The sequence below is a fragment of the Barbus barbus genome (genome assembly GCF_936440315.1).
Source record: "Barbus barbus genome assembly, chromosome: 21".
In the NCBI taxonomy this organism is placed as follows: Eukaryota; Metazoa; Chordata; class Actinopteri; order Cypriniformes; family Cyprinidae; genus Barbus; species Barbus barbus.
Genome location: NC_136749.1, coordinates 21,780,546 through 21,793,604, shown reverse-complemented (window position 1 = coordinate 21,793,604; position 13,059 = coordinate 21,780,546). Strand labels below are relative to the sequence as shown.

The window sequence follows — 13,059 nt, the reverse complement described above, 5'->3', positions numbered from 1 at the left end:
AAATGCAAAAATGATGGTCATGATCATAAAACCTGGACAGATTGAACACCAAGATGAACTTCAAGATCTGCCCTTGTCTTCTCAAATCCCCTTACTTGAATATAATCCAACTACTGTGGGCAGTTTTGCAGAGAAGAATGAGTGTTTTCTCCTCCATCTCCAACAAGCAATTGGCAGATGTTGGCGACATTCCTCTGGAGACTATTCAAAAGTTGTATGAAGTTTGGAAGCTGTATTAAACACAAAGGTCGTAAAACGAGTTACTAAATAAATATTGCCTATTCCTCAAGTGTTTACATGATTTTCTCCAACCCCTGTAACTCTCTCTTCTCTCCTTCAGTAAAAAATCTCTCTGAATCTTTTTTTTTTGCCAGAACTCATTGCATAATTCCATGTCATATGAGTATCTAACAGTTATTATCCATTCACCAAATGTCATTTCTTCACATAATGTGGACCACAGGGTGGTTCCAGAAAACTTTCTGCTGTAGAGCAGAGATAAGACAGCTTTATTCGAAATAGTGAAAAATCTCATTGACAAAAAAGAACATCCTCCTGCTAACAGAATGAAGTTAGTCCGAAAGCCATAATCCCTGTACAGAATTCCCCATTTAATGGATCATATACACCACCAGCCTTCACAAGGAGACAGATAGAGAGGTCTTGACAGCAAAAGAAGGACAGAATGAGCTCAATAACATCCACAGAAAAAAAGAACAGGAAGGAAGAAGAAATATACAGCTATGAAAGGCAAATCCTGTTCAGTTAACCTCAAAATCTCTGACCAAAGCAGTGACATCTGCTCCACCTGCTGAAAAGCACCACTAGCTGTGGAGAGCCCTGGACTACAACCAGATTTCAAGGGCAAGCTATGCTCTGCTAGTCATTACTCTTGCTAAGTCATTAAAAAGCAATTGATGTATAATCAATAGAAGGCAAACTGAAATTCAACTGGTGTTGTTTACTGTAATGGGATTTAAAGTAAAATGACGGACAACAAAAACTTTTGAATTAGGTTCAAAATTATTTAAAATCTGTACAATTATATATTCCAACAACAAATGTGTCAACAACTTCCTGCTCATTTGTCATGCCAAGGCTGGAATACACGACTTCTGTACAGATTTTTGCTCTGATTTGCAGTCTGGATGAGTCGTAGCTAGTTTAGGTTTTGGGCAGTCAGAGTTGAATCTCTGACCTTTGAATCCATCCAGTCGAATGATATTGAACATGTTTGATGCCTATTTTGAACTGATTTTAGAACACGTTTTGTTTTCATTTGTCATGTGTTACTTGCATCTCAGAAAAAAAAGATACAAAAGCTGTCACTGAGACGATACACTTTCAAAAGCTGGGGTGGTATCCTTTCTACAGGAACACCTTTTTACCTTTTGAAAGTGTATCGTCTCAGTGACAGCTTTTGTATCTTTTTTTCTGAGAGCATAATGTGTGATCCTCAGTTGTTTAGTGTACGATGCCCAGTTTTAATAAAGAACCACTTACAAAGTCTGCAAGCGTATTGTGTGTAAAATCTGTCCAGATTTGAAAAGCTGTGTAATTTATTCCAGCCTTTTATTGAAAAATGCTAGGTATGGCTCATTGAATGACTAAAGAAGCCCATCCCACTAATTAGTTCATATCCTTTATGATGAATTGGGTGATTAAAAACTTCATGTTCCTGCTTGATCATCGAAGTGGTTGACCGCACCAAAAAAAGTGCAAACAGCCACACACATATCAGGGAAAAGGAGGAAATTTCCGTGTGGTAAACTGATCCTCAACCTGGAGGCAGCGGTCAGAGGATGATGTAATAGCTGTTGCTAAAGCAACATAAACAGTTCAGAAACATAAGGAAGCGTGGCTGGAACGGTTAGATCAGCTTCAGTGCATGGCATCACTTGTTCCAAACATGACTGTGAACCACCCATCTACCAAACACACACTCGACACACACTTTGTATTGTCGGTAAGGACTGAAACACATCTCTGAGGAATGTGAATAACGTCAGTGAGATTTCACACTGGAAAATGGTGTTACTAATGCTTGAGTGTGTGAAGGTTTTGGACTGTGCTCTCATAAAATTACATATTTCCATGTTCAAAAAGTATTCAGATTCTGCACCTCTGCAGCAACCTCTACATATACCAGACGATAAGACGATGAGGTGCGTTGAAAGACGATGATCATTTATCGACGATAGCCAGAGATATTGTCAAAAGCATTAAATATTGTCATTATTAAGAGTATTTGGCATTTTCAATGAATGTCCTTTTACATTCTGGCTATTATTATTAGGTTACTTTTATTATTAATTTGCTCCGCAATAAGGCAAAAAATTTCGCGCATCGCCGCGTAACTGACGCGCTGTGAGGATAATAAAAGATTTGACTATTAGCTTAGGCTACTCCTCATTGAAAATGTTTAAAAAAAAATTTTTTTTAAATACAGGTCTATTATAGCCTACAATTATAGGCCTAAATAAAACTGTTAACACATCAATGAAACTTAAGGGCAGCTTATTTTAAGCGCCGACTTTCAAAAACAACTTGTTCAACACGAAATACCTTTCTCGTTGTTTTCAATATGTTCGGGCCACATGAGAAACATTAAGGAAATAAATAAAACTATACCGCATATTAAGTAGGAGATTCGTTTCTAGTCGTCTCTGATTATGCGCCGACATGCGTCGACAAATGCTGAAAACGCCGTCATTTTTTACTTTCACTTTCATGTTGAAAGACGTTCAGCGGCATCAGAGTGTGTGAGTAGAGCGCGGAGTATAGTGGGGTGATTTTTACTGGAGGGAGGAGCGGATTTTTTTAAAAGTCGGAGTGTTGTGGTTTTCACTCGCTCCAGTAGCGGTCCACCATCGCCTCATCACGAGTAACATGCCAATAATATATAACTGCATATTTAGCAAGAATTCGCATGTTAAACATTTAGCTTGCATGATAGAGAAGGAACGCTCAAATCAAAATGAAAGGACGGCAATGGACATGAACGGGAAGTTATAGTTCTCAAGGAATTTGTTTGTTCCTTCTACATACTGAATATTTTCAAGTGAAAGCATGATTTAAACAGGTACAACACTTATTCACATGCAATCGCTCTCTCAATAATGCATTCAAACAAATGTAATCACAGTGCTACTTCATCTATATCCGATTTGGAATGAGCAGAAATCTAAGAAATGCAGCTATCCGTAGTTAAACTGATGAAAACATACTGTTATTTTCATCACAAACAAAATTTGCACTGCAAAAAGCAGCAATTATACCTTTCAATGCTGACAACCATGACCCCCCCCCCCACCCCCCCTTCAAATGTTTTTTTTACAGATCTACACAATTCACGTGAATGACCTATTTCGCCAAAAGGTGACAGGTTTGCACCCCTGTTATACAACTAAAATGAAATGCACATTTGCCCAGATGAATAATGTGGATGCAAGAAAGCTTGTCTATTTAGAAAGCTCGTCAAAAATCTGGCTTCATTAAAAATGCATCAAGAACAAAGTGAATTGCTAATAAGGTCACTCAGATGTTTAGCAGTTGTCCTCAGTCTATCACTGTGTGGCTGGGTTTGCATACTGTCATTTTTTTTATGACAAGATCATTACTAATATTATTCCTCTGCCTTACAAAAATACAATAGCTGACATCAAATACATTTTTGACATGTCTTGTCCGGTGCAACATAGTATACTTCATATTCAAATATTTTTAACAACATTTACTAATTGTTATCTTGCAGCTTTTACTATCTCACATGAATTGAAGGATTACTTGAAATATTTGTGTTTAATAATTGCATTTGTTATAGAATAGGACCATTCAAAATGAACAAGAAATGTAGACCAGTAACCATCTCCTTTCACTTGTACATTACAATTAAAATCTTTATTTCTCAAATAAATTACTACATTTTAGTTTACTTTTTTCTAGTTTAGCTGTCAGAATTGCTTTCTTCTGTAAGGGTAGGTAATATTTAGTAAGAACGAACAATTCATAAATACAAATATAGTATTTTTGTACCCTGTACAGTATATACAACTTAATACCCTGCACAATAACATATATGATGCTAGCATAAATATTATAGAACTTTATATCCATAAAAAATATATTGAATCTCTTCCTAAAAGGTAACATCTAAGAGACTGAATGTTCTCAAACTATTCTGAGATTGTACACTACCATTCAAACGTTTGGGCTCATTAAGTTTTTTTTTTTTAATAACACGTTAAAAGCAAGCACACATTCAATTCATAGAGTGACAGTTTATAATGTAGACATTTATAGTGTTACAAAACATTTATATTTCAAATAAATTCTTCTTCAAATAATAATGTTGCCACAAAAATATTAAGCAGCACAACATATAATAATTTTCATCAGCTGTTGCTCTCTTGAGCATCAAATCAGCATATTAGAATGATTTCTGAAGGATCATGTGACACTAAAGTATGAAGTAATGACTACTAAATAAATGCAGTCTGAAAGAGTATAGGATCCTTCTTTCAAAAACATAATATTAAAAGATCTTGCCAACCCCAAACTTTTGAACAGTAGTGTTTCTTTTGTGTGCCAGGCATAGAAATACAATAATAGTGCCAAAAAAGGCACAGACTCTATAAACTGCAAACTCACTGAGCTCATAGCATGTAAAAACTGGTCAAGAGAGAGCCATTCATGTCTGTTAGAGAAGGGTATCTTCACTGTCCTCTTTCACTGGACTGAGATGAGACTTCCTCTGCTTGGAGATGGCAGCCCACAAACGACACAGCATCCCGCCTCTGAGTAACAAATGCATGAACACGGATTTACTTCACATTATACAGAAATGTTCAAAAGACTGTAATCACCATGTTTGTCTAGCAATTTTATTTAGTAAGGCATTAAACTGATCAAAAGTGACAGTAAGGACATTTATTTTGTTACAATTTTTTTTAAATAACTGCTGTTCTTTTGACCTTTCCAACTATAATAAATAAATAATAAGCATACTGTATTTTTGATAAAATAAATGTAGCCTTGGAGAGCATAAGAGCTACTTTCAAAATCATAAAACAAAATTTACAGACCCTAAACAGCAGTGAACAGCAGTGTAATATGATTTCTTTAATAAAATATAGAATTTTAACTATATCTCCTACACCTTGGCAGATTATTCCTGTTCAGTGCAGATGTCTAAAGGACTTACCTGATGCCACAGTACTGCAGATCATCTCGACAGGCGAGATGGAGGAGACTGTCCAATGTGAACTCATGAAAAACAAGCTTAAAGAAATCAAAGAACAGGCAATCACTAATCAACTTCAATATTTTAGGTTTTTAAGCAAGCTTTCACTATTAGAAGTCTATGAATATGAATTAGCAAATCAAAGCTTGTGGTCAAAAGTAACTTCTTTTTCCATATTTTCACTCACTATTTCGATGGTTTTCTCATCCACTGGAACACCTCTTAACCAGCGCACCATAGCAGCATTGTGAGAATTATGGGGGGAAGGTTTATTACCTGTGGGAAGAATAAACATATCACACAATGGCTACATACACTGTTACTATGTCGCATAATTAGCATATTTACAGTAATGTTACTGTCATATGCTAAAAAACTGGTCACTAAACACTTCCAGAACAGGGATTATATCTATAGAAGTACATGTTGGAAAAAAACGCAAGCCCCGAGGGTAAGGCATAAAATTGGGTTGGCTGAAGTTGGGTAACAGTTATAAGCAATTACAGGGCGTGTTCTTTATGAGTCTCAAATCTCCTCCCAGAACTAAAGACAAGCAGTGGCATGTGAATAAATGTGACACATATTGCTGCATGGCCACACCTTTTGACTGCCTCAGGCAAGAACTTTCTCTAGTATGGAGAAAGAAGTTTAAAAACTATTTTTCAGTGGTAAATACAGTGCTTATTTCAAAAGTTATAGTTGAAAAAACACAAGCAACCTGTTGCTGTAGACGCAGCCCTGACCTCCAGGGCGTTGATGTGCCTTTGTTTGGTCTGAAGTGAGTTCCTCAGAAGCTCCTGGAATTCTTTCTCCTTTTCATTCAGCTGAATTAGCAACCTGGAATGCAATTCCCAACCGCATGAAATCAGTATAGTTTTTATTCATCGCCCTCTTGTGGCTAATTAAAAAAAAAATGCATGAGCTCTGATAACAGAAGTACTTAGATAATTGTGTCTATAGTTGTGGTTACATCATGCACAAATTCAGCAATGTAATAGTAATATTATGAGATATTTTTTACAAATTAAAAGAGTTTCCAATTTTTTATATTTTTAAAATGATATTTTACTTTTCAGCAGCCATTCCTCCAGTCTTCAGTGTCATATAATCCTTCAGAAATAATTTTTATTACTTACTCACGTCACATACTATCAATATTTTTTTGTGGAAACCCTGATACATTTTCAGGATTCTGATAATGAATAGAAAGAAAATTCATCATAAATGCCTTTACTTTCACTTTTGATCAATTTAATGCATCCTTGCTGAATTAAAGTATTATTTTAATTAAATAAATAATTACAAATGTTCTGACCGCAAATTTTGAATGGTAGTGTACATTATGTAAGTATTTTGAGGTTTGACAGCAAGAGAGAGAGCAAAGGTTTCAATACCTCCTGGACTCGAGTCGAAGTTCTGATAACTCCTTTGCAAGTGAAGAGTGGCTGGAGATGAGTTCACTGGACAGATTGTTGCATTTGGTGTGACCCTCTTCAGAATTTTGACTGACACCCCATTCCTCCTTGTTCTTCGTGATGAGGGTGACTGTTGTTTCAGAATCAGCCTCTGTGGGCTGCTCGGTTTCTGGAGAACTTTCCTCATTTTCAAATGATGACTGTAGTTGAAGCCTGAGCTCTGAAAAGGGATTTTGAGGGACGGCAATGAAGATATGAAGGTAACAGAAGATTCATGGATGCAAAAAAGCATATGGGATCACTGTTTTAATTGAAATGGTGTCCTTTATGCACCTGGGAGCAAAATCGTGATAGCATCTTGTACAGTCTGCCTCAGCAAGTTGTCCAAAGCAAACATCCAGTGAGGTTTTATTTGTTGTTTCCTCAGGACCTTTTTGACCTACAAACACAAGAGTCGCATATACATTCAATGTTATGAAGGTAAGATTTATGAGTAAATAAATAAATGCACAAATATATGTATGCAATTTTTTTACTTTTTAATTACAAATAGATACAAGTATAAAGAGCAGAAGTAAAATGCCGAAAAGTAAAGAATAAATAAGTTTAACATTTAAAAAAAAGGATTTCTTATTTTTTAAACCTTTTTAAAAACAGATTTTTTAACAAATCCCTAATACTCAGTATGTGTTATAGTAGTAATAATAATAATAGTATTTTTAGTAATTGCAAATGTTGTTAATTTGTCCTTAGTTTGATTAAGGCTTACTGAAATGAACGCAAACTGAAAGCAAAGAACATACTGCATCCTGGAAGCTAAAGAGCACCGCCTGCAGGCTGCTGAGAGGCACAGGCGAGTTCAGCAGGCTGAAGCGCAAAGTAAGGAGGCGGTTAGTCAGGTGCCTTTTGTCTGGAGAGCGGATGTTCTCTCGGAGGCAGCCAATCAGCTCACTGATGTGATCTGAGGTGATGCACGGCTCCTCTGCCTGTGAGATGGAACAAAAAGCAAATCTTCACACATGCCTCAATTCAGAATCATTCAAGCATTTATGAAAGGGCACTGGTGGTGTGACAGCATTCCACATCAAACACATCCGGTGACACAGTAGTGTGTGAATGTATACCTGCGGCAGCGTTTCCTGAATGTTTTGAACTACACTGCTGATGTACTCCGTAAGGATCCTATGCAGCGTATCCCTCCGCTCGCTGTCCTTTCTCAGCATGAACAGACCTAGATTCTCTCCAGAACCTGCTGGGCTTGTGGTAATATCTGCTTGAGGCTCATCTGGCACTCTATCAACAGAAAAATACATACAGCATGAAGGCAAATAAGACATTTCAGGTGCTGGAAGAATGTTTCTTAATATACAATTCACAGAATTTGGGATCTGATGCATGGACTCACGTCAAAAAGCTGCTGGAGCTGGGTGGACTTTCAGCCATGTCATTTCCTTTGAAGGCAGGCTTGGTCCTTCTCAGATCAAAAGAGGAGAACAATTCATTGTGTTCAGCATCTGTCTTCTCCACACGTAATGCAATAGGTGCAGACATGCTCCTATGAAAGTCTACAAAATAATGACCATATAAACTCAAAATATGCAAATTTCCAGTAATTAATATCAAATTACTTTAACGTATAAGTCCTAATTCATAAGTGGGTGTTTCTTCAAATTGATCACATTCAGCTTTGGCAGTCTCATGTCCTGGGGTTCATTTTCAGGGGTTATTTTGGGGATTTTATCCACTTTTTTTTTTCTTTTGGCTATATGAAGATCATATAACAACTGCCTGGGAAACTTTTATCACATCCTCATTTTTCAAATGCTTGGAAGACAAATATTCTTTTTTCAGAAAAACAAAGAAAAAGATAATAATTACACTTAAAGGGATAGTTTCTGTCATTAATTACTCACCCTCATGTCGTTCCAAACCCGTAAGACCTTCGTTCTTCTTCGGAACACAAATTAAGATATTTTTTGGTTAAATCTAAAAGCTTTCAGACACTCCATAGACCACAACACAATGTTCTCGGATTTAATCAAAAATATCTTAATTTGTGATTCCGAAGATGAACAAAGGTTTTGGTACAACATGAGGGTGAGTAATTAATGACAGAATTTTCATTTTTGGGTGAACTAACCCTTTAAAAATAAATAACTTAATTTAAAAATATAATTATAATTTATAATTATATTCATTTATAATTATAAATGAATGAATAAAATAAAATAAATTGAAATAAAACAAAATATAGCTGCGAGCAGCGATGACGGGCCCAAGCCGTCAGCATACGCCACCCCGGTGGCATCGATAAAACGGTGCCCAGCGAGCACAAGCATTACAGTAACCCTCTGGCAGTTTGGTTTTAAGGGATACGGCAATTAAAGGGTTAATCCAAACCATCAACTCTGTGAAACACACACACACACAGAACAACATATAAAACTTTAAATTCTGTGAAAATATATTTTTCATTGGTAGTTGATGTTAGTTAATGCATTTACTAATGCTAACAAATGAGAAATTATTATAGTTACCAAAGGTTTTAATGATTTATTTTTCCATTAACTAACATGAATATTTTTTTCTAACACAAATGAATAAAGTAAAAAATATATTGTTAATATTTAATGTTATTTGTGAATTAACCAATGTTAAAAAACAACATTATTTAACTGTTGTTAATTTACATCATTAATAAATATATACCATTTAATGTTGATCAAAATCAATTCCAAAATGTGTTAATATATTATTACATTTTAAAGTTTTATCTTTTGAACATGACTATTTTTCTAATATTAAAAATATTTTGTTCATTGTTAGTTCGTTGTAAGTTCATACTATCAATGAAGAATTAACATGCTGTAAAATATATATTTTTCATTGTTAGTTCATGTTAATTAATGCATTCCCTACTGTTAACAAATGAGACTTAATTATAAAGTGTTATCAAAACCTTTAATGCTTTATAAGCATTTTTTAAGGATTTTATTGAGAAGTTTAAACAGACCCTCTCTCTCTCTCTCTCTCCCCCTCCACACTCACTGAACTCACACAGTCAGTCACTCACCCAGTCACCCACCGCACACATTAGAAGCAGTGACAGGAGAACTCTGATAAGTTTTAAATTTTCTCCTCTCCATAGTGTATTGTAAATTCATGAAATTAATCACATATCCTCAGACTGTATTGTTCTGTGTATGTAATTTTTTATGAAGTGTTTGGAAGCTGCTCTTAAAAGATAAAAAAAAAAAAAGTTCTCTTTTTTCTGTAACTTTAATAAATTGCCATTAAATCATCGTTCAAGATATCCTAAATCCGTCCACAATTTAGCATCTTCAGTATTTTGGCATCATGAGAAAAAATGTTTGGTGTGATTTCTGTGTTTCTGCTTGAAGGAGTATGAATTTGTTTACAGCCTGTTTAAAAAAAACCCACATTAAAATAAATATAGCCGACTTCCTGTTGGTCGTAGCTAATGACTGTAAATTAGAAAGTTGTCCGGATTAATAAGAACAATTTATGTACCGAGTTTGGTGTCTGTAGCTATCATTATATATATATATATATATAAACATTAATAATTATATACCATTTAATGTTGTTCAATATTAATTCCAAAATGTGTTAATATATTATTAAATTTTAAAGTTTATCTTTTGAACATGACTATTTTTCTAACATTAAAAAGATTAATAAATGCTTTAAAAAAAAATTGTTCTTTGTTAGTTCATACTATCCTGGAAGAATTAACATGCTGTAAAAATATATTTTTCATTGTTAGTTCACGTTAATTAATGCATTTCCTAATGTTAAGAAATGAGACCTTATTATAAAGTGTTATCAAAACCTTTAATGCTTTATAAGCATTTTTTAAGGATTTTATTGAGAAGTTTAAACAGACCCTCTCTCTCTCTCTCTTTCTCTCCCCCTCCCCCTCCACACTCACTAAACTCACACAGTCAGTCACCCACCCAGTCACCCACCGCACACATTAGAAGCACAGAGACAGGAGAACTCTGATAAGTTTGAAAATTTTCTTTTCGCCATAGTGTATTGTAAATTCATGAAATAATCACATATCCTCAGACTGTCTTGTTCTGTGTATGTAATTTTTTATGAAGTGTTTGGAAGCTGCTCTTAAAAGATAAAAAAAAAAAGTGTTCTTTTTTACTGTAACTTTAATAAATTGCCATTAAATCATCGTTCAAGATATCCTAAATCCGTCCGCAATTTAGCATCATCAGTATTTTGGCATCATGACAAAAAATGTTTGGTGTGATTTCCGTGTTTCTGATTGGAGGAGTATGAATTTGTTTACAGCCCGTTTAAAAAAAAAAAACACACATTAAAATAAATATAGCCGACTTCCTGTTGGTCGTAGCTAATGACTGTAAATTAGAAAGTTGTCCGGATTAATAAGAACAATTTATATACCGAGTTTGGTGTCTGTAGCTATCATATATATATATATATATATATACAAATTAATAATTATATACCATTTAATGTTGATCAATATTAATTCCAAAATGTGTTAATATATTATTAAATTTTAAAGTTTATCTTTTGAACATGACTATTTTTCTAACATTAAAAAGATTAATAAATGCTTTAAAAAAAATTGCTCTTTGTTATTTCATACTATCATGGAAGAATTAACATGCTGTAAAAATATATTTTTCATTGTTAGTTCACGTTAATTAATGCATTTCCTAATGTTAAGAAATGAGACCTTATTATAAAGTGTTATCAAAATCTTTAATGATTTATAAGCATTTTTTTAAGATTTTAAAAAACAGACCCTCTCTCTCTTTCTCTCTCTCACCCACTGCCTCAATCCACAATCCACACAGTCACTCACACAGTCACTCACAGCCCACCCCCACCCCTCACTCAGCAGCAGTGACAGGGAGCTCTCACTCAGAGGCAGGCTGGCAGGGAGCTCTCACTCAAAAGCAGCTCTGATAGTTTTTAAATTTTCTCCTCCGCATAGTGTATTGTAAATTCATGAAATTAATCCCATAACCTCAGACTGTATTGTTCTGTGTATGTAATTTTTTATGAAGTGTTTGGAAGCTGCTCTTAAAAGATAAAAAAAAAATGTTTTTTCTTGTTTACTGTAACTTTAATAAATTTCCATTAAATCATCGTTCAAGATATCCTAAATCCGTCCGCAATTTAGCATCATCAGTATTTTGGCATCATGAGAAAAAATGTTTGGTGTGATTTCCGTGTTTCTGCTTGAAGGAGTATTAATTTGTTTACAGCCTGTTTAAAAAAAAACCCACATTAAAATAAATATAGCCGATTTCCTGTTGGTCGTAGCTAATGACTGTAAATTAGAAAGTTGTCCGGCTTAATAAGAACAATTTATGTACCGAGTTTGGTGTCTGTAGCTATCATTATATATATATATATATATATATATATATATATATATATATATATATATATATATATATATATAAACATTAATAATTATATACCATTTAATGTTGATCAATATTAATTCCAAAATGTGTTAATATATTATTAAATTTTAAAGTTTATCTTTTGAACATGACTATTTTTCTAACATTAAAAAGATTAATAAATGCTTTAAAAAAATAGTTCTTTGTTAGTTCATACTATCATGGAAGAATTAACATACTGTAAAAATATATTTTTCATTGTTAGTTCACGTTAATTAATGCATTTCCTAATGTTAAGAAATGAGACCTTATTATAAAGTGTTATAAAAATCTTTAATGATTTATAAGCATTTTTTTAAGATTTTAAAAAACAGACCCTCTCTCTCTCTTTCTCTCTCTCACCCACTGCCTCAATCCACACAGTCACTCACACAGTCACTCACAGCCCACCCCACCCCACCCCTCACTCAGATGCAGGCTGGCAGGGAGCTCTCACTCAGAAGCAGTATATCAACTCTCTGATAGTTTTAACATTTTCTCCTAAGCATAGTGTATTGTAAATTCATGAAATTAATCACATATCCTCAGACTGTATTGTTCTGTGTATGTAATTTTTTATGAAGTGTTTGGAAGCTGCTCTTAAAAGATAATAAAAAAAAGTTTTCTCTTTTTTACTGTAACTTTAATAAATTGCCATTAAATCATCGTTCAAGATATCCTAAATCCGTCCGCAATTTAGCATCTTCAGTATTTTGGCATCATGATAAAAAATGTTTGGTGTGATTTCCGTGTTTCTGATTGGAGGAGTATTAATTTGTTTACAGCCCGTTTTTAAAAAAAACCCACATTAAAATAAATATAGCCGACTTCCTGTTGGTCGTAGCTAATGACTGTAAATTAGAAAGTTGTCCGGATTAATAAGAACAATTTATGTACCGAGTTTGGTGTCTGTAGCTATCATTATATATATATATATAAACATTAA

At 34.1% G+C, this 13,059-nt stretch overlaps 1 protein-coding gene across 1 annotated transcript in view; it reads right to left on the bottom strand.

Moving 5' to 3' along the window:
• Positions 1–3,875: 3,875 nt before the first annotated feature.
• The window catches only part of LOC306887376 (mitogen-activated protein kinase kinase kinase 5-like), a 34,819-nt gene continuing 25,635 nt past the window's right edge, over positions 3,876–13,059 (bottom strand). Inside the window, exons 20-28 of the mRNA XM_079445051.1 lie at positions 8,063–8,222; positions 7,782–7,950; positions 7,461–7,643; positions 6,991–7,096; positions 6,637–6,877; positions 5,961–6,079; positions 5,430–5,518; positions 5,204–5,280; positions 3,876–4,796 (exon numbers count right to left, since the gene is read on the bottom strand). Of these exons, the coding sequence (XP_079301177.1) occupies positions 4,700–4,796; positions 5,204–5,280; positions 5,430–5,518; positions 5,961–6,079; positions 6,637–6,877; positions 6,991–7,096; positions 7,461–7,643; positions 7,782–7,950; positions 8,063–8,222 (1,241 nt within the window). The 3' untranslated portion in view covers positions 3,876–4,699. The remainder of the gene's footprint in view (positions 4,797–5,203; positions 5,281–5,429; positions 5,519–5,960; positions 6,080–6,636; positions 6,878–6,990; positions 7,097–7,460; positions 7,644–7,781; positions 7,951–8,062; positions 8,223–13,059) is intronic.